Raw genomic sequence first — 24,100 nt, forward strand, 5'->3', positions numbered from 1 at the left:
TAGAAACTTTTGTGCATCAAAGGCCATTATCGAGTAAGTAAAAAGACAGTCTACAGAAAGGGGAAAATATTTGCAAATCACATATTTGAAAGAACTCATAACTCGGCAGCAAAATGATGACAGACATACTCCAGAGATTTATACAAAGACCAACAAACAAGTGAAAAGATGTTCAACTCTATAGTCTTTAGGGAAATGCAAATCAAGTCTACAGGAAGATACCACTTCACATCTACTAAAATGTCTATAAGAAGAAGAAAAAAAGAAGAAAAAGGAAAATAAGTATGGTGAGGTTATGGAGAAATTGGAATGTAAAGCTGTTCAGCTGCTGTGGAAAATAGTTTGGTGATTCCTCAAAAATTTCAACGTAGAATTACCGTATAACCTAGTAATTCCACTGCCAGGTTGTACATCCTAGGGAACTGAAAACAGGTACTCAAACAGATGTATGTGCACACGTGTTCACAGCAGCAGATGCACGATAACCAACGGGTGGAAACAACTCAAATGTCTGTCAGTGGATAGAGGGGAAAATACATTGTGGTATATACATACCATGGACTATCATTCAGTCTCAAAAAGGAATAGAGTACTGGTATGAGCAACAGTGTGGATGAACCTTGGAATCACTGTGCGGAGTGAAATAACCAGATGTGACACATACTGTATGATTCCATTTACATGAAATACCCAGAACAGGTAAATCGGTAGAGATAGAAAGCCAACTGGTGGTTGCCAGAGGCTGGAAAGAGGGGGAGGACGGGGAATAATTGCTTAATGGGTGTGGCGTTTCCTTTTGGGGGGTGATGAAGATGTTTTGGCACTAGATAGAGGTGGTGGTTGTACAACACTGTGAGTGCTATGTGCTGTTGATTTGTTCACTTCAAAATGGTTCATTCTGTGTTATGTGAATTTCATCTCAATTGAAAAATTCTGAAAAAATTTGTTGCTTCACTTGTTAATAGTAATACATCCTTGGGAGATACCCAGGGTACCAGTATTTCAGGACACTGTTCTTGAGACTCATTGTCTGTAGCTGTCTGCCAGGATGACTAGCTGCCAGGATTACACCCTCTCCTCTTTGCTCAGGGCAGGACCCCTAGGCCAGGGATTTCTAACTCAGAAACCCTCAGGGGCCCAGCCTGTTGGAATGAGATCAGCTGGTTGCCAGGCAGCAGGGAGTAGTGGAGATTGGGTAGAACTGGGCTGGACCTGCCCTGTCTAAAGGCATTCCAATTTAGACAGACTGCCCTGGGCTGATTCTTGCCCCACCTCCATCTTTCTGCCATCCCTCTTAAGCCATCTGACAGACTAATGTATTTTAAAGATCATCTTCATCCTGCCATTCCACTTCTAAATACCAGTTTCCTCTAAGAGAAAATTCTCTGCCTTCCCTTCCCAGCAGAGACTCTGAGAAGGCTCGGCTGGATGCATACAGCAACGTGAGAGTGCTGTCCTCTTCCCGCTGCACCCTGTCCCAGCCACCTGCAGGTCTGGGGTGACGGGGCTGAACCCCACTGGAGGTGTAAGGGGAAGGGCTCCCTCTGAATCTCCCGTTTAAGGGCGGCATGGTTGCCGCGGCTGCAGAGGGAATGGGGGGTTCCTGTGGCGCCACTTCCCCGGCAGTCTGAGTGCGTCTTAGTCTGTTCTCTGCCCGCAGTGGAGGGGAGAGAGACGCAGAAGTATCTGGAAAGATTTTTGTTATTAGATGAGATGTAGAAAGTTGGGTTTTTTGGTTTTTTGGTTTTTTGGTTTTTAATCTGCCCAAACATTCAGAGGCCTGGGCCCATTCAGAGGGGTGTTGGCGGAGTGGGGAGAGGGTGTGGAGGAAGCAGGCTTAGTCCACTGGATCTGGGGAGCAGCTGGCACTTTTCTGCTTCCAGCCCTGTAGTTGCTTGCAGTCCCTCTTTATGCTGGCTTTTTGGGAAGCACGTAGGACAGAGAGGTCTGTGGCCTAGGTCCTTTCGTTATGTAACAGTTCAGGGGATATTTGCTGGGGCGGGGTCTGGGGGCAGGAGGAGAGTACAGTTGTGTGACTTGAGGGACCTGCCTTAGGCTCTTGCCCTAAAATCCGCCTCCCCACTCCCGCTCTCCCCATTTAGACCTACACAGCGGAGAGAACCTTCCTCCCTTCCCTGAAATCCTGTGTCCACAGCTGTGAATCTCAGGTGGCTCAGTGTCTGGCCCACGAGCGGATGTGCCGGCACAGGGCCTTTGGAACCGTCTGACTTGTGAGCACGGAGGCTTGGTTCCCATGTGTCCTGGGAGCTTGCTTGCTGCCCACTCTGGCAGAGTTCCTGGGCTTAGCTTACAGCGCTGTAGTCAGTGAGCATTTCTGCGCTTTTGAGGGAGACTGGCTCCCACCAGGGCACCCTTATTGCTGGAACCGTCATGTGGGCGAGGTGGCTGCCTCACCTGCTGTCCTGGGAGAGCCAGGATGGCTCCCACACTGCAGAGCTTCGGCGCTGGAACATAGGGTTCAGGGCCCAGAGTGAGACGAGTTTGGTGTGCTGCTTCCTCCTTCCCGGGTCATGTTCACAGAACATGGTGTGAGCACCTACGTGCATGTGCCCTGTGACCTCCCAGCCTGTCAGCCATTCTCAACAGGTGGCAGCGAGTTCCTGGATTAAGGGGAAATCTCTGTGCCCCAAAGACATGCTTTCTTGGAACTTTAAATAAAGTAACTTGGAGAGGTTCATGGAAACTGTCCAGACACTGCCAACAGACACAGGCATTGTTGGTGCAAGTCCAGCATGCACCTCCATTCTCTGCGGTCTGAGCGGTTAGAGCCCAGGGGCGCCTGCAAGACAGGAAGCCCCAGCAGCCGCTCCTCAGAAGAGTCAGCTGTGATGCCACAGCTCTTCCTGCGCAGGGTGCTAGTGGGCCACGTGGCGTCATGGTAACAGAAGACTCCTGAGTCAGACTGCCTGGGTTTGGGTCCAGCTTCTTAGTTGAGTGTCCTTGGAAGATGTATTTCGTGATACTGTATCTCCGTTTCCAAATCTGTAAACAGGGATGGCGATGGTACCCACCTTGTAAAGTGGTTGTGAGGGTTCAAGATAATGCCTGTAAAATACTCGGCACAGAGATGGGTGCATCATGGGTGTTGGAGAATGATGGCTCCCTCTGTCCATGCATGGTTGCCATGGGGTGGAGCCCGCAGGAGAGGACGAGAGGATGGCAGGAGGGCTCTGTGTCTGGTGGTCTCCCTGTGATTAACGCAGACTCTGGTTTCTTCTGTATTCCTTTCCTTGCCCAGTATTGATCCTCCAGAAGGTGGAGAACGGAGACCTCAGCAACAAGATTCTCAAGATCACCGACTTTGGGCTGGCTCGGGAATGGCACCGAACCACCAAGATGAGCGCGGCAGGGACATATGCTTGGATGGCACCCGAAGTCATTCGTGCCTCCATGTTTTCCAAAGGCAGCGACGTGTGGAGGTAAGGTCCAAAGGCGCAGGGTCAGCGTCCCTCAACCCTATTTTGGCTGCGCAAATGCTTCAAGACTTGGAGTACAGAGTTTGCACAGAATCCCAGGCACCCCAAGTAGGTCTTCGTGACCCTTCAGAGCAATCTACATTCTTTCCCACATTGTCAAAGGACAGTTTCTAATGTCTTCAACTACCACAAGTTCCTCCAGTGCTGTGGCAGATACCACCTCTGTGTGGGCCCCTTTGTGTTAGTGATTGCTCCCTAGGAGAGACCAGTGGGTTCTAAGGGCAACGTGTACTGACCTGTAGGGTAGGGAGGGTACCCAGTCACTCCTGGAGACCTTCCCCAAGGTCACCCCGGCTTCCTTAGCAACAGTAGCTGTTACCGCTGGACTTGTTCTCCCTATAAGCGCTTCAGCTGATGATTATTCTTTGTGCTGTCTCTTTTTTTCTTGATGGGCTGGAAATTACCCTTTCCAGTTATCCAGGTAAGCTTTTAGTCAAGGCTCCATCTTATCTGTTGAACATTGATATAGAAATGGGAAAGATAGGGCTCAAGCACGCACCCAGAACTGCAGAGTCAAAGATTATACCAACCATCCCCCTAGTAAACGTCAGCCCAAGAGGTCCCGAGGACATGCATCTGAAAATCCTGTTCCCACTGGTGAGAGGATGGGCATCTACAGAGGACGCATCCCATGGCTGTGAGGCAGTAGCATCGCCTTGGTATACAAAAGACAGACCTGGAGATTATTGTTGTATTTCATCTATGAAGTGGTTGCTTCTCCATGTGTCGTAAAGTGAGCTTGTGTGTGTGTGTGTATTTTAAATAACAGCTTTATTGAGATATTATTCATATACCATAAAGGTCACCTTTTAAAATGTAAAAGCCAACGGTTTGTAGTAAATTTACAATGTTTTACACTAATCATCATTGTTACTAGTTTCTTAAGGCAGCTGTAACGAATTACCATAAACCTGGTGGCTTAAAACAATGGAGATGTGCAGTCCAGAGGCCAGAAGTCTGAAACAGGTGTCAGCAGGGCCGCGTTCCCTCCAGAGACTCAAGGGCAGGTTCTCATCCAAATAAGGAGTCAGGGTATTAGGAGATGGACATACCTCTTCAGGGCCACCATTCAACCCATGACAACCACTAGCAATTTCCAGAATATTTTTATCACCCAACAAACTCCCAATACCTATCAGCAGTCATTCCCCAGTACCCTCTACCCTTACTGCTTCCCCCTGGAAACCACTGATTTACTTTCTGTCTCTATAGATTTGCCTATTCTGGACATTTCATGTAAACGGAATTATACATACAGTATATGGTCTTGTGTGACTGGCTTCTTTCATTCAGCATAATGATTTCAAGGCTCATGTATGTTGTGGCATATGCCAGAACTTCGTTTTTTTAAATAGCTGAATAATATTCGATTGTATGGATGTACCACAATTTGTCTATCCATTCATTAGGTGATGGAAGTTTAGGTTGTTTCCCTTTTTGTCTAATGTGAATAATGCTGCTATGGACCAGTATTTTTGTGAACAGATGTTTTCAGTTCTCTTGGGTATATACCTAGGAGTGAAAATTCTGAGTCATATAGTAGTTCTGTATTTAACCTTTTGAGGAACTGCCAGTCTTTTACCACAGCCATGCCATTTTACATTACCATTTGCAATGCATGAGGGTTCCAGTTTCTCCACATCTTCTCAACACTTGTTATTTTTGACTATAGCCATCCTAGTGGATGTGAAGTGGTATCTCATTGTGGTTTTGATTTGTATTTCCCTAATGACTAATGATGTTGAGCATTGTGCTTATTGGCCATTTGTATATCTTCTCTGAACAAATGTTTATTCGAATCTTTTGCCATTTTAAACATTGGGTTGTATATCCTTCCATTTGTACACTGGAAGAGTTCTTTATATATTCTGGATACAGGTCCCTTGTCAGCTGTATGATTTGCAAATATTTTCTCCCATTCTGTGGGTTTTCTTTTTACTTTCTTGATGGTAAGCTCTGAAACACAAGCATCTTTAATTTTGTTGAAGTCCAGTTTATCTGCTTTTTCTTTGATTGCTTGTGCTTTGGTTGCCATATCCAAGAAACCAAGGTTGTAAAGTTTTATACCTGTGTTTTCTTCTAAGAGTTTTGTAATTTTAGCTCTTATATATAGGTCTTTGTTCCATTTTGATTTAATCTTTGTGGTCGGAGGTAGGGGTCCAACTTCATTCTTTTGCATGTGGCTCTCTAATTGCCCCTGTACCATTTGTTTAAAAGGCTATTTTTTTCCTCATTGAATTGTCTCAGCACCCTTGTCAGAAAGCAGATTACCTCAAATGTGAGGGTTTATTTCTGGACTCTCAATTCTACTGCATTGATCCATGTGTCTACTCTAATGCCAGCACCATCTGTTTTAAGAACCTTAGCTTTGTGTTAAGTTTGAAATTAGGACATGTGAATCTTCCAATTTTATTCTTTTTCAAGATGATTTTGGCTATTCTGGGTGTCTCGAATTTCCATATGAATTTTAAGGTCATTTTGTCAATTTCTGAAAAATAGGCAGCTTGGATTTTGATAGGGATTGTGTTAAATCTATCAGTCACTTTGGGAAATACTGCTATCTAAATAATAAATCTTCCAATCCATGAACGTGGGATATCTTTCTATTTATTTAGACCTCCTTTAATTTCTTTCAGTGATGTGTTGTTACTTCTGTATATTGAATCTTATTTCACCACACATTAATTACAGGGTGAAGTAGCTATTGTCAAGAAAAGGGTTTCCCTTCCTTAAGATATCTGACCCACTCTCATTAGGTTGAGCTGTATACTTGCATCTGACTGCTTTTGACCCACAAAAACAGTAATTTCATACACCTCAACATAACACTATCATTGCTTGACTGTAGGCTAATGAGATTAGTTAATATAGTAATTAAGCTAAGCTGCTGTTACAAAGAGACCTACAGATGGTAGAAGTGTATCTCTTTTTCAAGGAGCAGTCCAGCCTGTGCAGGCTGGTGGGGCAGCTCTGCACCGTGAGATCATTCAAGAACTCAGATTCTTACAGGGCTCCTCAGCATATGGTTCTGTCCAGATGGCTACATCTGAGTGACAGTTACTTCTGCAGAAGTATTATAATTATACTCTACAGAAAATGGGGGAAAGATAGCTTATCCATGGCAAGCAGCTTGTCTTTAATTTGGAGATGACTATGAAAGTAGATATTATTATTTGCATTTTACAGATGAGGTAACTGAGGCTTAGATGATTTAAGTCAGTTGTTTCGGTTCACCCAGGTGTTAGAGGTAAAGCTGTGACTTGAACTAAATATGTATCCCTTGAAACTGTGCTTTGTAGCCGTGTCACCATCTATATACTTTTTTTTAAATCGAAGTTTAGTTGATTTACAACGTTGTGTCAGTTTCTGGTTTACAGCATATTGATTCAGTTACACATATATATACAAATATTCTTTGTATTCTTTTCATTATAGGTTATTATAAGATTGAATATAGTTCCTTGTGCTAAACAGTAGGATCTTGTTGTTTATTTTATATGTAGTAGTTAGTATCCTCAAATCCCAGATGCCTAATTTATCCCCTTACTCTGCCTTTGCCCCCCTGGTAACCATAAGTTTGTTTTCTATGTCTGAGAGTCTGTTTCTGTTTTGTAAATAAGGTCGCTTGTGTGTGCCATTTTTTTAGGTTCTTCATATAAGCAATATCATATGGTGTTTGTATTTCTCTGACTTACTTCACTTAGTATGATAATCTCTAGGTCCATCTATGTTGCTGCAAATGGCATTATTTCATTCTTTCTGGTGGCTGAATAATATTCCAGTGTGTGTGTGTGTGTGTGTGTGTGTGTGTGTGTGTGTGTACCACATCTTTATCATTCATCTGTTGATGGACATTTAGGTTGCTTTCATGTCTTGGCTACTGTACATGGTGCTGCTGTGGACATTGGGGTCATGTGTCTTTTTGAATTAAGGGTTTCCTCCAGATCATCTGTATACTCTTATTCCTGTACTTTGGGCACCCTCTTCCAGAGTGATTGGCCCATCATGTTGGGGACCCAGCTGGACATCCCAGAAAGGACCAAAACATGCCTAGGAACTTGCAGCAAAGCTGGTTCCCAAATTGACTTGTTAATTCATTTACTCCTGCAAGAAATGTTTGTTGAATACTTACTTACTCTGTGTTGTGGGCTCATTTTCCACTGCATAACAGAAAGACCAGACACCAAGGCAACAGTCTTTTGCAGAAAGAAAAAGGATTCATTGTAGGGCAGCCAAATAAGGGGACAGGAAGCGATGCTTAGATCTGTCTCCTCAGTCTATCGCTGTTGAGTGGGATATTTATTGTGGAAGTTTGGAATAAGAGGGGGAGTGGGCTGGGAAACGTTTGGTGGAAAGTAAGTTTTAAGTTTCCGGAGTGCTCTGTGTAGGCCCGGCTGTTCATCATGCCACTTCATGCGCCTTACAGGGGCCGTCAGCAGGTTGTTTCCATATCTGTCGGTTCCCTGGTGTTCTGCAAAACAAGCTTGGTGTTCTCCACGGATCATTTCATTTCTATCTTCCTTCTACCTTATGGGCCCTGAGTGTGTAAAGCACAGAGGTGGTTTCAGTGTCAGGTACTGGGCTAAGCCCGAGTCCCACCCCCATCCCCTCCCCTCCCCACCCCCCCGGAACTCATCCAGGGCCTTGGGCCTCTGAGCCTCTGCTCTTGCAGGGTGCCCAGGGGCTGCTGAGTCTGACTCACTATTCTTCTCTGGGCCTCCTCCATCCATGCTGTGATAGAGGCAGGGTGGGAATGGCCCAGATCCTCAACGACAGAGCTTCCCAGTCGGCTTGGATTTCAGACCGCCTCAGAGGGAGCTTCCTTTCCCTTGGGTTGTGCTGTGTTGTGCGTGTGCAGGGAGAGCCGTGGCCACAGCCAGAGGCTGTCGTGCTGTAGTGGCTTCCTGCCTGTTGTGTGTGGGTTGAGGTGGAGGCATTTGCATTTTGAATGTAGTACAGCATGAACGTATTGCCATGTGAATAGGTATTTATTATGTCAGTAAATACATTAATGTACGTATTACATAAAAAGTTAACAAATATATCATCATCAGAAAAGCCATCCTGGTCCAGCACAGGCGCAGAATTGCTGCACCTTCAGTTGGAAAGAGTTGCTGTTCATTCTCATGTTTTTCTTGACTTTGAAAATTAAAAACTCCCCCTCCCCCACCTCTGACATTACCAGCCGGTGGAGAGGATCAGTGCACCTCTGGGGGTGGTTAATTACTGACACAGGGTTTGGGGTTAGGCCGTGCGGACTTGGGAAATCACTGGCAGCACTGTGGGAGCCTCTGGTCCCCTCCCAGGCAGGGTGGCCACGTAGTAGGGACTCTGAGGCAGTTTTAGCTGAGCTGGTACTTTGGAGCTGCTTGTAAACAGTCTTGAACCAGGAGGGCAAGAAAGTAGGCTAAACCCGAGGTAAATCATGCGGACTTCGACTGTCCCCCTCTCCCTGGGGCTCAGACCCATCTAACGTGTATTTCTCCAGCCCTGTTTTTGGACTCTGTTCTGCCAAAGGGACAGCAAGCCTCCATTTACATCACCCACCTTGCGTTATAAAAATCCAGAGGAACGTTGGCAAAGGAACACCTTGGCTGTTTAGTCATCCCGAGAAAGGCTTCTTCCCTGAGTGCCAGCCCTCCACGGGGCCCTCACCACGCACATTCTTGTTTCAACCCTTTCCAAGGGGAAGCTCACAGTGTTTACCAGCCAGAGGTGGCAGTTTCAGGATGAAGAGTAGTTGCTGTTGTTCATTCCTGCAACTAACTGTTCCGTGAGGTAGGGGTTGCGGTCTCTGCTGCACAGATGAGGAAACTGAGGTTTGGAGAGGCAAACTTGCTTTCCTGGGGTCACGCAGCTGTAAGTGGTAAAGCAGGCATTTGACTCAAATCTAAGTCTTTCTTGAGCAGCAGTCCTCCCACTGCCCTTTGCTGTTGAGCCCTTCAAACAGAGTGGAATGCCCTGAGCAAAAGAACACGCCAGGGGAGAGCGGAGCTGGGAGCAGAAGGTCCCCTGGCTCCTCCTCCTTCCAAGTGGCCTCCACTGCCTGGGGCTCCTCGTGAAAACCATCACAGACGGCTGCCTTGTACAGGGAAGTACATCCAATACCTTGTAAGAACCTATAATGAAAGAGAATTTGGAAAAGAATGTATACTTATGTATAACTAAATCACTGTGCAGTACACCAGAAACTAACACAATGTTGTAAATCAACTGCACTTCAATAAAAATAAGAAAAAAGAGAAAACCGTCATGGAGGGGACATGAGGACACAAACAGGTCACGTGTCTGCATCTTTGAAAACACCTTGTCTTACCAGGCAGTTAGGCTTGGGACACTGGCTGTCTTTTTCTGGCTGGAAGAAACGGGTTTGGGGAACCTTGGGGTTTTGTCCCTCAGGGTGGGGGTGGGTGCTAATGCCAGGAGCAGGTGACTGAAGATGGGAGTTGCTCTAACCTGGAGTTGAGTCAGCAGCGCTGAGAGCTCTAGCTCACTGGGTGGAAGGTACCCAGCACGACCGCTGTCTGGACAAGTGACGTTAAAGGTTTGGCAGGAGGTGTCCTGGCGCAGTTATCTGGGGCTTACTCTTGGGTACCCAGTGCAGCTCGCACGACCGTTTAACTGTGCACTCACTCCTCTGCCCACCCACCGTCTCATTCACTGGATGAGGACCTACACCACCAGAGCCTGGGCAAGGCCTGAGAATGCAGATTAAAAGCTACTGCCCTTTGGGAGCCCATAGGCCAGTAAACAAACAACTAGGATACACAGCAGCCCAAATGAGGGCTTAGTAACATGTGGGGGTGTCAGGGAAGGCTTCCTAAAGTGTCCAGTTGTTCCCGTCAGCCTCAGACTAACATCCAGCTTCTTGTCATGACCAGACCTGCAACTGCCAGTCTACCACGCTGGGTTTTTTTTTTTTTCCTGTCAAAATACATAAAGAAAATGGTAGTATTTGGAGGGCTCACTGGGGGAAGGCCATTGTCCAAGGAGACAGGCGAGTCCACACTGAGGGTCTATGTGTAGAGACTCCTGGGATGCCCTGTCATGTCGGTGGGCACATTCCTCTCCTTTGTGTCTGTTCAGCCCTGTCTCTGGAGCGCTGGCCCTTCTCTCACTCAGCAGTCACAGTTTTGCTCAGCGTTTAGCTGCCCCCTGCCCCCATCCTGGTCTGGTCTATGTGCCCCTCCTCTGTGCCCCGTAGTGTCTCTGTTGTGACTCCTCTCTCCAAATTCTAATTGATGCTTTTTCTATTCCTCCCACTCATCTCTTTTTGGATAAGATCTGTGTCTTTTATCCTGTATCCCAGTGGTTGGCATTGAGTCTGACGCATAGTAAATATTTGGTAGTTGTTTAAAATGAATGAATAAATAGTGGTGCATTTGAATCAGATCTTGAAAGAGGATTATAGTTTGCCAGCAGAGAAATGATAGAAGGGCATTCTAGAGGGAAAGAATTGAGAACTGGTCCAGGTCCATGATGATTTACTCTGTATATGCCCTTAATACATGTTGCTGAACCTATTTAAAACTTGCTTTCCTCATCTGCAAAATGATGATAATACTTGTCTTGTAGGTTTTTTGTGGGGATTCAAGATGATGTTTGCGAGTATCTTAGCATGCTGCACATTCAAGGTGCCGTAATAAAATAATTACTGAGTGTTAAAACTAATACGTCTTCTTGTTGGTTGTAAACTACAGATGAGTATTACCAAAATGTTGAGGTTTGTGTTGAAAATGTAAGGAGAGCCACTCTTCCATCAGTTCATGGCCTTATGATTTCTGGTCCTGACTTATTCCTAGAAGGAGTCAGCGCTATATGAGTTTGCCTGGTTCTAATTTTGAATTCGTAGAATAGTTATTCCACTAAGCTTTGTACTCCCCATTCTATGCCTCAGGACACGTGAGAACTTCTTCATGTGGACTTGAAAGATCGGGCGATGACTCTGAAGCCCTCACAGCCAGCTGATGGGCTGTTCTGTCCATCAATACACCCTTGTGAAATTTTCCATTTTGAATTAGACAGAGGTCACCATGAAGGATGCACTCATGCTGATCGGGGGCAGGAATCTGCTGAACCGAACAGGTGTTGAAAGAGATCTTTCACAGGAGCAAAATCTGTTTGTCCTAGGTGGTCATCTCTCTGCTCTCCTAAAGCTAAAAGAATGTGTCTGTAGCTGCAGCTGAAGTTTTCTTGAAGCAGGAAAAGCATGTCCCTGGGAGGCTGCCTCTTCTCCCAGCTCATTACATTCACAGCAGCAACAACGAAATCGCTGTGTCCGTCAAGCACTAATTTAAATGCTAGAGTAGCACATTTAATTTCTCACTACAACCTGGTGAGATGGCTCGAGTTACTTGAGCTTTGCAGGTGAGGAATTTGTGGAACAAGACTGAAACCCAGTGTGCTTGACTCTGGGGTTTTTGCTTACAGCCAGTAGCCCTTATGGTCTCCCTTTTGTGTTACCTCAGTGCATCCGGTTTGTTAATCTCCCTCTGTGTTGGAGAGGAGGTGGGATGCTCGTCAGAGCCTGACGAGCTGTTTGCCTGAAGTTGCATCCGTGGTTTGTCACGTGGCTTCTGTCTTCTTTCCTTAGCTACGGGGTGCTGCTCTGGGAGCTGCTGACCGGTGAGGTGCCCTTCCGAGGAATCGATGGCTTAGCAGTTGCTTATGGGGTGGCCATGAACAAGCTCTCCCTTCCTATTCCTTCCACGTGCCCGGAACCTTTTGCCAAACTCATGGAAGGTAAGTGACACCCTGGCTGGAACAGGACTGGAGACCGTTTACCTTTCTGCCAGCAGTTGATAGGTTTTTGGCCAGTTCTGCAGGATCAGTAAATGGAAGAGGAGATGAAGTATTACTCACTCCGGGAGGAACCCCATGGGTGGCTGGAAAGAGCTGCTTTGAGACAGTGTCAGCCCCTGCAGCACTGATATCCCGGATGTCACTTCTGTTCATCTGTAGTGACTGTAGAACTTACCCTAGTGACTAAAGCCTGCTGTCCAGAACTTCAGAATATTATTGCTTAATACAAAGTAAGAAGGTATAGCAGCTTTTATTTTGGGACCTCTGAGTGTCTTCCTTGTGGAAACGAAGAACATTTGAGAAGAAAGGAGTTCTAAAAGTCATCTAGTCAAACCCTGTCATTTTCTAAGTGAGGAATCCTAAGCTGTGAGTAGCTGAATGGATAGGTGGCTGTTCCTTTAGTTAGTGGCTGAGCTGACAGCAGATAGAATTCACTTTTCTTGACTCCTACACCAGGGCTTTCCATCCTCACCTTCTCATCAGCCCGTTGAGGTGGGAAAGGGTAGCTCACTTATTTATGGGAAACTGCGACCCAAGGTGTAGTTCCCCATTGTAAGGGCTGGAATCACTTAGCAACTTGATAAACTGTGGTAGTTGTACTTCATGCGAGAAAACTCTCGGGACTTGCTTTTCTTGTGCTAACTGAATGGTCAGAATGGGACGGGTGCAGAACTGTTGTGTTTTGCTTCCAGTTTCACTCTGGATGGTTGTGATGTTGGGCAGCTTGCTTTATGTCCTGAGCCCCGTTTGGGGTTCCCTAAATCCCAGTCTGTGTTTCTAGAAGGAGAAATGAGAGGTGGTTTTCTGACAAACGAGGTCATGTCATCTCCTGAGTCTTACGTTTGCCTCTGTCTGTTCGCGCTTTCTCTTGACTCGTGTGTTCCGTGCAGATTGCTGGAATACCGACCCCCATTCACGACCATCATTCACCAATATCCTGGACCAGCTGACTACCATAGAGGAGTCTGGTTTCTTTGAAATGCCCAAGGACTCCTTCCACTGCCTGCAGGATGACTGGAAACATGAGATTCAGGAGATGTTTGACCAACTCAGGGCCAAAGAAAAGGTAAGAAGGAGAAGCAGAAGGCACGCATTGAATCAGGGGAACTTCTCCACTGGGGCCTCTGGGCAGATTCCGACACGACCGCCTTTCTGTTTGGTTTGCGATAACAGGGTAGCTCTTTCCTTCCTGGCTTTACGTGGAGAGTTCTCCAGGCCTCAGGTGTGACCTGAGATGATACAGAATTCTTTCTTTTTGGGAGGTGGCAGGACTATGTAGGGTGAGTCATGAGTCCAGAGCTCTCCTCACAGAGCGTCTGCTGGGCAAGTACCCTGAAAAGACTAGAGGGTGCTAGAAAGGGGTCTTGGTTGTGCAGTGGACTTCTGGATGGGGGTTAACCTGATACGGGGATACTTCAGCCTTGAGAGCAGTTGTCAGAATATCCTGCCAGTGTCTTTTGGTATCAGAATCAGAAACAGCATATAGGCTAAAAATACCATGGGCCTGAAATTGTTTGGCATTTTTCATGTTTTTATGAAAAGGGCTCAAAGTCTAAACCAGCTGAGGAGGTCAGAGACTCGTAGCCCACAAGAGACCTGCCTTGTGGTTGGGTGACCAGCCCCCAGATGGCTCCTCTCTACACCCAGACTGTCCAGCTAACAGTCAGTGTCCACGCAGATGAAGTGCATCAAAGCAGCTACATCGCTTAAACTGCAGGGCCTGTAGCTAGAGGCGTGAGGGATGTCCATGGATATAGACCTGGTTCATTTTTCCCTTTCCTTCTCACTCCCTACTGTGGGAATTTGGGAAGCAACATGATAATATTGGCATCTAAAATTATCTTTATGACCTCCCACAAATAATATAAATGATAATAGTAGTAGCTAAGACTGTCTTTATGGCTTCCCAGTTCTTACACTTGGAGATTCTGGTGAGACGTTTTCGTCCTTTTTATTCTGGAAGTCTTATGGTCCCTGCTACCAGCTTGTTTGGCAGGTGCTATTGTCTTTTTCATCTCAGAGGTGAGGGTCAGTGACTTGTCTAAAGTCACACAGCTAGTAAATGAGAAAGCAGAATCTGGAATCAGGGTCTTCTGATTCCCAGACCATCTTATTTCCAGTATCATTGTTGTGTCCCTAAACAAATGACTTAAAAATCATATCTGGAGCTGATTGGAAAATGAAAGTCTTTTGATGCAACGCAGCAATCCTAAACCTGGTTCTGTTTGGCAAGTCAAGGATCACTTCTGCAGGGGAGTGGAATGCGCTTATGACAGTTCTTCAGGGACCCAGCAGGAGAGGAGGTAGATCTGCACTGATCATTGGGTAGAATGATTAAAAGAGACTATTGCTATTACTAATTCTAGTCCAACTAGAAAAATCCCAGAGTTCCTTGCCTTTTTTTTTTTTTTAAGATTGCCAAATCACTGACTCTTGGTTATTTCTTTTGATTGAAGAAATTATAAAGGTACCAGCGAATAAGAAAAATGAAGATTGGATTTTGTCAGTAAGTAGTTACTAGGAAAAGTCAAACCCATGCTCATAATAGCTAACGTAGAGCATGTACCATGTGCCATGCTCTGTTATAAGTAATTTGTATGAATTCTTATATAACCTTACATAATAAGATAATAATATCTTACATAATACATCCCTGTGATTTTGGCGCTGTTAACTCCATATTACGTATGATACCCATGTTAACTGGCCCAAGGCCGCAGATCAGACAGTTTGTTCCAGAGTCCTTGCCCTTAACCCCAATGCTATAATGCCCCTCCATTATAAGGTTTGGAGTTGGGCAATGAGGGTAAGATGAATAATGAGCTTTCTCTCTGGAGAGTGTCCTCATAAATCACTGTATGTGGAAGATAGGAGTTGCATACTATGAAATTGATCCCTAACTGGGTGTTTCACAAGAGGGGGATTTAGCATGTTGGAGGGTCTTCCAGGTGTATGGTGTCATAGGCGAGTACTCCATAAATGTCCTGGTTCCCTGTGTGACACAGCTCATCCTTCAGGTTGGCTCAGCCTACTGCTTCTACGTATGTGATGATGGATTGGCCTCTGGGCTGGGGTTCGAGTTAACTTAGAGGAAGGAGCTTAGACCCAAGCCATTCCTTAGACACGAGCAGGCAGGAGCGAGGACATAGGAAGGCTGAGATTAGCTTGAACTTTCCCACTTTCCCATTTAGCAGCAGAATTAACCAGCCAGGCATGGTTTTTCTAAATCTTCCGTGTGGTTTTATTCTCCTGCTGGTGAAAACAAAGCAGTAGGCCAGGGAGGCCAAGTACTTAAAGGGCACACAGGAATGAATCTCTTTGGGGCTTATTTCATCAAAGAAGGAAAAGTTCAAAAGTTCAAGCTCATTTCTCAGGCACTTGTGATGAATCTGTGTTCCCTTAAAGAAGGATTGCATTTATCAAATTGTCTTCTTTCTCCTTCTTCCTTTCATTCATTGACTCAGCAGTTATTAAGCAACTACTGAGCACCTACTGTGTACCAGACAGCTTTCACGGTGCTAATCCTTTTCTCATTTCACTTCTTTCTATCACTTTTGTAGTTATTTTGATATTCTCTTGAGAATGACAAGCGAGTCAAATGAAAAACTGCTTTCGTCAGAATATTTTATTCTGAAGTGGGGGGTATAGCTCAGTGGTAAAGTGCATGCCTAGCGTGCACGAGGTCCTGGGCCGCAGCACCTCCATTAAAAAAATAAATTAAAAAAAAATTTTTTTAATGATATTTTATTTCCATTTTGTCTGTCTTGGGCTCTCTCCCTGCTGTTCTGCTTCCCCGTATGTGTTTACTTACTTTTTTCCTAACTCGAGGTTCCATTTCTATGATATTTTGTTTTACTCCAGAATGACTTCCTAGAGCCGAGCGTTTCACTGAGAGTTTTAAGTTTTGACCACAGACGTGTTGCTCAGGTTGCTTTATTGAAAAAACTTCCCACTTTTTAGACGTGGTTCTCTCCGGTTACTGACGTGAAAGCGTCAAAAGTTCTGGTCCTCCTCTCCCACCCGACTTCAGTCCGAGGCCTCGGGGAACCAGGGGTAATGTTTTAGAGTCCAGGTTTGGTTTTTGTTTTGTTTTGTTTTGTTTAATTGGAGTATAGTCAGTTTACAATGTTGTGTCAATTTCTGGTGTACAGCATAATGTTTCCATCATATATATACATACATATGTTCCTTTTCATATTCATTACTACAAGATATTGAATATAGTTCCCTGTGCTGTACAGTAGAAACTTCTTGTTTCTCTATTTTATATATAGTCATTATTATCTGCAAATCTCAAAATCCTAATTTATCCCTTCCCACCCCCTTCCCTCCCGGTAACCATAAGTGTGTTTTCTATGTCTGTGAGGCTGTTTCTGTTTTCTAAACAAGTTCATTTGTGTCCTTTTTTTAGATTCCACATATGAGTGATATCATATGGTATTTTTCTCTCTCTCTCTGGCTTACTTTACTTAGAGTGATGCTCTCCAGATCTAGAGTCCAGGTTCTTAATTCTTATGCACATGCTTTGTTCTCTTTCCTGGGTTCTCTCTCGTTTCCTGATGCCATAACCCCTGCCCCTTCCCAGGACCTTCATGCTGAGCTCACTTGCAGATTCATGCGGAAGGACCAAGGGCAGCAGGGAAGAGGTTCTGCCCACCTCGTGTGGTGCTGCTTCTAGAGCAGGTGCCTGGCAAAGACTTCAGGAAACGTTCTCTCTTCTCTTTGCTGTGCTTTCTCGATCCTTCCAGAGCAAATGGTTGTCCTTTAAGAAGAAAGTTTAAACCACACGCCTCAGTGGATTCACTCACCAAGTGAACAAAGAATTAGACGACGTGCCTCACGAACCTTCTGAACAACTACCCCGGAAATATGTTTATTTTTATTTGAATGTTAGATGATGCCTGGAGGGTGATTCATTTACAGCAGGCCCAATTTAAGCTAGATCACATTAAGTTGGCCCTGGGTTTCTTTTTTCTTTTTCTTTTTCTTTTTTTTAATCTCCTTTATGTAACAGGGGAAAAAAATCAAAATAGAACCAAGACAGTAAAATATAAGTACACGATTCTGTTTTCAACCCAGACCCCCATCTTTTTCCTGGTCATAGGTAATCAATATATCAATAAATTTTAATCAGTAAATCAAGGGGCACTGGGGACTGTCAGCCCCTGTGGCTACTCCAGCTATATCCTCAGGATGGCTCTTCTGAGCCTCCCTTTCTTTACCGGTCAGGGTGGTCAGGTGTTCAATTGCCAACTAACTGTTGAGCTCCCCCGTCTCTGCCGGGGACTTGAAGTGTGGGGCATTGGAGGAGAGCTCTCCAGGTTGCCGGGGCACTGCCCCGCCTCCCCGGAGGCTAGCCCCCTTTGCACGGAGCGCCCCGCTCCTCTCTGATGTTCCCCGTGCCGGCAGGAGCTCCGCACCTGGGAGGAGGAGCTGACACGGGCCGCGCTCCAGCAGAAGAACCAGGAGGAGCTGCTGCGGCGCCGGGAGCAGGAGCTGGCCGAGCGGGAGATCGACATCCTGGAACGTGAGCTCAACATCATCATCCACCAGCTGTGCCAGGAGAAGCCCCGGGTGAAGAAACGCAAGGGCAAGTTCAGGAAGAGCCGGCTGAAGCTCAAGGACGGAAACCGCATCAGCCTCCCTTCCGGTTGGTGGCCAGGGAGCTGCTGGGAGCGGGACGCGGGGCTGCTGGGCAGTGATTTGTGGGAACCAGGGCCTGAGCTTGGGAACATGAGACGCTGGGTCTCAACGTGGAGCTTGTTGGAAACGGGCCATGGGAAGACTGGCCTGCTGAAAAGCTCCCCCATTCCAGGGGCATTTTGGAGCGAGACTGTACACACTGTGAAGGGAAGACAGTGACTGTGATGGACCCAACAGGCAGGCGCGGTCCAGGATGCTGGAAGCACGGTCATCACACAGGCACATCTCACTTTAGGCAAACCTGGAGAAGGAAGCATGTATTTGGGAGGGAAGAAATTCCAGGGTGTGTTGTGGGTGTGTGTGACAAGAGAGCTCTTGGCTCCGCAAAATAATTCATCTCAGGGTTTCTTTAAATAATTAGTTTTCTGTGTGCAGTTGAGATTAAGATTAATGTTTAAGAACTTGATTTACACATAACCTTTCCAAAAGATAGCTAAACAGAGGTACATTTGTGGTCTGGACAGCCTTGGGAAAATGCAAAGAATGGGAATGCACGAGTTAGAATCTCTGTGGGGTGTAATGTACCCGTGGAGGGAGGGGAGTACTCAAGTGTGTGTTTATGAAGATAAAAAAGTTCATTGTGTTCTGAGTTTGTAAGGCCCCAGGAAGCAAGCTTATTAGAAGTGTGGGGAACCAAGGGAAAGCGGCTTAGTAGGAGCAGTAGTGGATGGTTTTAAGCACTAGAATGGTGGATTAGGTACAGATGGTGGAATTCATTTAGTGTAATTCAGTGAATGTGTTCCTATTGGTGCACAGTTTTTTCTTTTCAGACAACACAGTCTGTAAGTGCCCCTTGAGCACCTAGGACGTGCCAGCACCTTGCTGTATGTGGGGGAAGCAGACAGAAAAGCCGGAATACCCACCTTCAGGGAGATCGCAGTCTAGTAGGGGGACCTAGGTGCAAACATGCAGCTGTTTATCATACTCCTTTGACAGACAAGGAGAATGAAACTCAAACTCAGAGCTGGGCGTTTTACATTCCTCATACTACCCTGGAAGTGCCTTTGGGACAAGTCAGGATTTGGACCATTAACTGCATCTCCCTCACTTCCTAGTTTCCGTGGGTTAGTCCTTTTACCCTGCACTCAGTGAGGACCATGAGCCTCCCTGCTTTGGCCCCTGAGAAAAGAAGGCACATACTAATAGATTGAATGAGATGGAGAATTTGAAGTTAAATTTCCTAGAATAATCGACACAGTCTCGTGATATTATAAAAAAAAAAAAGAAACTCTTCTGAATATGTGCTTGCTACACCTGTGTACATCATATAGACTGCTTTATGAAATGAATTTTTCTTCTCTTCATACGTCCATCTTGCCACTTCCCTGTGGGAAAAAGGAATGATTCTGAAAGAGACCATTTCCCAGGTGAAAAGGAGCTTCTCAGGAAATGGGGCCTGTCCCTTGAGCCTGCCAGGAAGAGTCGGTTTTCTCATAGGGACTTTTTTTCGATAGAGGCATAGTTGATGTACAATGTTATATAAGCTTCAGGTGTACAAAAGGGACTCACGATTTTTAAAGGTTATATTCCACATATAGTTCTAAAACATTGGCTGTGTTCCTGGTGTTGTGCTAGATACCCTTGCTCGTAGGAATCTGGATGTGGGGAGATTCTACCACACACACACATGTTTGCCTTTCCTCATGCAGACTTCCAGCACAAGTTCACGGTGCAGGCCTCCCCCACCATGGATAAAAGGAAAAGTCTCAGCAGCAGCCGCTCCAGCCCTCCGGCAAGCCCCACCATCATCCCGCGCCTCCGTGCCATCCAGTGTGAGACTGCTTCCCACGTTAGCTGGGGCCAGCACACTCCAGGGGCGCCCGTCCCCTGCTCGGTCCCGCCACCGGCTGGTCCAGGCTTGCTCCACCCACAGCTTCTGCCACCTCTCCTCCACGATGTGTCTATACGTGCACATGTGTACGCAGACCCTTAGCCCCGCCTCGTCTCTCTCCATGAACTTGACGCTGCCTCCTCTACCTCTCACTCTTAGTCAAGTACCAGCAGAGAGGTTTGTGGGATCGGCAGGACCTTTAGTGACTCACAGAGCAGTTTGGCCTGTGACGTAGGTACCCTTGCCGGAGGACCCTGTGTGATCTCTGCCATGTTTAGGGCATCGTGGTTTTTCTTTTGCCCCTGCTTCCCAGGAAAGGGCTTGGTCAGAATGCAGATCCTAATGAAATTGGCCAGATACTTTATGATAGGCCGAATCTGAACCGATTTTATTTTTTGGCAGTGTTTATTTAAAAGAATTTATACATACACAAACACACATGTGTACATATGTATATTGCATGTGTGTGTGTGTGTGTCCTAATTTAACAATAGAGAGATTTTATTCAAAAAAATTAGCCAGAATGTGGATTTCTGGCTTTCTTTGAAAAATCAAATCAGTGGATTCCCTTTTTCTTGTGCTCTGTTTTGCCCAAGTCTCCTCAACTCCCTGTTTTTTGGTGACTGACTCACTCCACTCATTTATGGTATAAGCCCGGTCTCTGAAGCACTGGGTTTCAACTCTTGCTCTGAAGTATCAGGGTCAGAAAAAGGTTCTTCCTCTCCTGTCTGTTATGTTTCCCCAGGCCTGTTCTTCACCCTGTCCTCCTACCCCTGACTTCCTTCTCCATAGTCTTGAAATCCTGATTTTCTTCCTTTCTGGCACTTTCTTACCGATATTTCTGTACTTCCTCATCTTCCTTGCCCCTTACCTTTTTTCTCTCCTACCTAATTCCTCACCTCCTCCTCCCGCCCCTGCCCCCCCAAGCCAGTTGCACCCAGCAACACGTTCCCTACATTGGATCTGCTTGAAGCTCCAATGACTGGCTGGCCTGAGCTCCTGCTGTGTGTGGGATTTGGGCCAGTCTGGGAGGTCTCCCCACACTGGGTACTTTGAGGGCTGAGTGAAGGGTGGCTGAGAAGTCCCTTACTTGCCTGGCTGGCTCCACTCGGGCCCAGAATTTTTAACAGGATCCAACTTCCTCCCTGCAGCTCCAGATGTATGCATGTGTGTGTCTGGTCGGGGAGAGGCTAGTTTTGGGGGGCCTCTCTGTCTGTTTTCCAGATTGCATCCGACCTTTGTTATTCACAGTGACACCAGGCGAAAGCAGCAAAACCTGGGGCCGGAGCTCTGTCATCCCGAAGGAGGAGGGGGAGGAGGAGGAGAAGAGGGCCCCGAAGAAGAAGGGACGGACGTGGGGGCCGAGTTCGCTCGGTCAGAAGGAGTTTGCCTCGGGAGACGAAGGGTAAGTGCCAGAGGATGGGAAACTCTTTCCCATGGAAAGATGGGTGCACCCTTTAAAAAATAGGATGTGAAGTACCTTTTCCTCTGTTGTGTGTTTCACTGCCTTCTAAGAAATTGCAAGCTTCTTGATCTTTATTATAGGGTTTTCCAATCTCCTTGTTCCTTGGAACCTCCTAGGACAGGGTCAGCATACTTTCTCCATAAAGGAGCAGATAATAAATATTTTAGGCTTGGTGGGCCACATGCTGTCTGTAGTAAATAACTGCAAGCCCACTGTGGTAGTGCAGAAGCAGCCGTGGACAGTACGAGATGCATGAGCGTGGCTGTGTTCCTGTAGAACTGTACAAAAACAAGTCATGGCAGGGTTTAGCCCCTGAGTTTTAGAGTTGGCCGACCCCTGGAGGCGTCCTATGCACAGTAGCAAGTAGCCCAAGCATTCGCCAGATGTGAGCAGTTCTGCTTGAGCGTCCTACGTGTACCTGGCTCTTCCCCTTAAAATGTCTGCCCGGGGAAAGAGAAGGAAGAGCAGAGATGGCAGGCTTCTTGACTAGAGGCTGACTCTGAAGCAGGGGCAGGCAGAATAACCCAGCCCTGGCGGTGCAGGCGGCCCTGACCCCACCCCTTAACCAAGCTTACGAACGTGAGTTCCTCCTCTGGGCAAAGCATACAGCGCACCTTGGTGCCTGGGATGTGGCTTGTGTCCTCGCCGTGGGCTTGTGGCCTGGGGGTCTCGATCCTTCACAGACCAGTTCCTTGTAGTGTAGTGGTGGAGAGCGTTGGTGCATCCTGGCTCCACTGTGCCTAGCTGTCGACCTTGTTTTCTCATCTATAAAATGGGGATTATCTCTGTACCCACCTCGTGAAGTTGATATGAGTGTTAAGGTGGTCTTTGGGAAGTCCGTAGAAGATGGGCTGGCTCGTAGTAAGCATGTGTAAATACTCGCTATGACTTCCATGCCTCTCATACATTCTAGTTCAGACCCCAGGAATGCACGTAAGGGGTTGTAGTTCTTATTCTTGGGGTCAGAATCTAGAACTATGTTTCTTGACTTTTTCAAGTGTGAGGGTGAGCAGCAGCCCCCTTCATCCTTTTCAGTGGCTTTCTAAAGAGTTTCTAAGGTTGATCATTAGACTTAGAAGTGCCCTGAACCTGTAACTGGCCTTGGTATTTCTCCAAATACTAAGATCTCATGTCCAAAATCTGTTTGCCCGTGTCAGATCTGACCTGAAGGTGAAAATAACAGTTCGGTTCAGGAAGGATGGACTCTTTGAAGCCGGGCTTTGGAAATCACTAGCTATCTTGGAATAGATGATTTAGATATGTAGGGCAAACTGCCTAAGCTCTGCAAGGATTCAGTGACTGAATCCTCAGGGACGGCCGATTGCTCTGCTGTACTAAGTTCAGTGGGAGCAGGCTCTCCTCAGTTTGTCCTTTGAGCCTTAGACTGGAGTAGGGTTGAGCTGAGGCCGAGGACCTCAGTCAGCCTGAGTCCTTTGGTATTTCTGACATTAGGGTGATTCCAGATGGGTTTTACCAGGTTGGCTCTGGATCCCAGTAGTTTCTATGGCTTTGCTTCATTTAAATGTCTTTTTAAATGTTTCTTTTTGTCTTGCTAGTAAATCAACTTTATTTTGTATTAAACAAAACATTAACTTTGGAGTTTTCTTCCTCCTTATGTAGATTTGTCCTCAAAACTTTTGAAGCAGTTCAAAATGTGTGACTTAATTTTTCATGATTCTTAACTCCTATTGAAGAAATAAGGAAAATCCACCCAGTCTTCAGAAAAGACTTCTTGAATGTTGGAAATTTTTGAGAACCTCTCTATGATCATATTTCTAATTTTAGTCCCTGTTGACTGAAGAAACTATGTAACGACAAAAAGCTATATTAAATTCAGGAATGTTAAGTGAATTTGCATCTCCATCCTTTTAAAAAATAGTACATATCCGTAGGAAACACAGGCACTGTCTGTAGACAGCTTGGATCCCCTGTAATTAAGCTGTGGCTGCCCAGGGATGTTTGTCCCACAGGTTGGGAGGTCCTGGGCCCGTAGCAGGGCCATCTTGTTAAGATTCCTTCATGGTGTGGGCTTTGCCAAGGGGACCAAGGCGGAGGGGAGGGGTGGCTGGCGACGTAGTTGGAGCCCAGCCTCAAGGATTCTCGCGTGGGAGAGGCTGAGTTGCATGTACCCACTGTTGCCTGCTACTGATTCTTTTTATTCATTGAAGATCCCCTCAGAGACGCGAGAAAGCTAATGGTTTAAGTACCCCATCAGAATCGCCACATTTCCACTTGGGGTGAGTCTAATCATCTTCACCCCTTTGTCACGTGTACTGGTGATAGTCCTCCTTCCATTTCCTCTTTTTCACAGCACATCCTGTAGAGCCAAGCCTCATTATTGCCAGGGCCATGCTGATTTGTTTTTTTTGGAGCAGTACCATTGTGCACCTTGGGAAAATTCCTGTGTTGATCTGACTTTCCATTTCTTTGCTTCCCTGACCACTCCTATTGTCGGGGTTCTCGCGGTGCCCTTAGTTTTAGGGAGACAATTATCCTTTGGTCTTCAGCACTGGCTTTGACTTTGTTAATCTGGATTCCTCAAACCCAGAGCTGGACATGATGTTATAAGATTTTCAGTCTGAAGTCTCAGGCAGTGGGGTTTGGCAGCACGCTTATCTCTGGCTGTGTATTTTGGTTGAAAACACTGGTGGCTGGAATGCACTTTAATTTGTTGGTATTTCTGATGGCACTTGAAACAGATCTGAAGTCAGAGAGAAAGTTGGTCCTTCTCCCTCCCTTAAGATGGGCTGTGGAGAGTGAATGGGCTTTCGTTGGATGGCTCTCTCTAGCCCTAAAATGAGT

At 46.1% G+C, this 24,100-nt stretch overlaps 1 protein-coding gene across 4 annotated transcripts in view; it reads left to right on the top strand.

The window, feature by feature from the left end:
* The window catches only part of MAP3K9 (mitogen-activated protein kinase kinase kinase 9), a 77,206-nt gene that overhangs the window by 40,990 nt on the left and 12,116 nt on the right, over window positions 1–24,100 (top strand). Inside the window, exons 3-9 of one of the 4 annotated variants that reach the window (XM_074365315.1) lie at window positions 3,260–3,440; window positions 12,091–12,239; window positions 13,190–13,365; window positions 17,709–17,949; window positions 19,652–19,774; window positions 21,058–21,238; window positions 23,467–23,535. In XM_074365315.1, coding sequence (XP_074221416.1) covers window positions 3,260–3,440; window positions 12,091–12,239; window positions 13,190–13,365; window positions 17,709–17,949; window positions 19,652–19,774; window positions 21,058–21,238; window positions 23,467–23,535 — 1,120 coding nt within the window. The remainder of the gene's footprint in view (window positions 1–3,259; window positions 3,441–12,090; window positions 12,240–13,189; window positions 13,366–17,708; window positions 17,950–19,651; window positions 19,775–21,057; window positions 21,239–23,466; window positions 23,536–24,100) is intronic. The other 3 variants (XM_074365316.1, XM_074365318.1, XM_074365317.1) reach the window with 3 other exon arrangements.

This window comes from Camelus bactrianus, chromosome 6 (genome assembly GCF_048773025.1).
Source record: "Camelus bactrianus isolate YW-2024 breed Bactrian camel chromosome 6, ASM4877302v1, whole genome shotgun sequence".
Taxonomy (NCBI): domain Eukaryota; kingdom Metazoa; phylum Chordata; class Mammalia; order Artiodactyla; family Camelidae; genus Camelus; species Camelus bactrianus.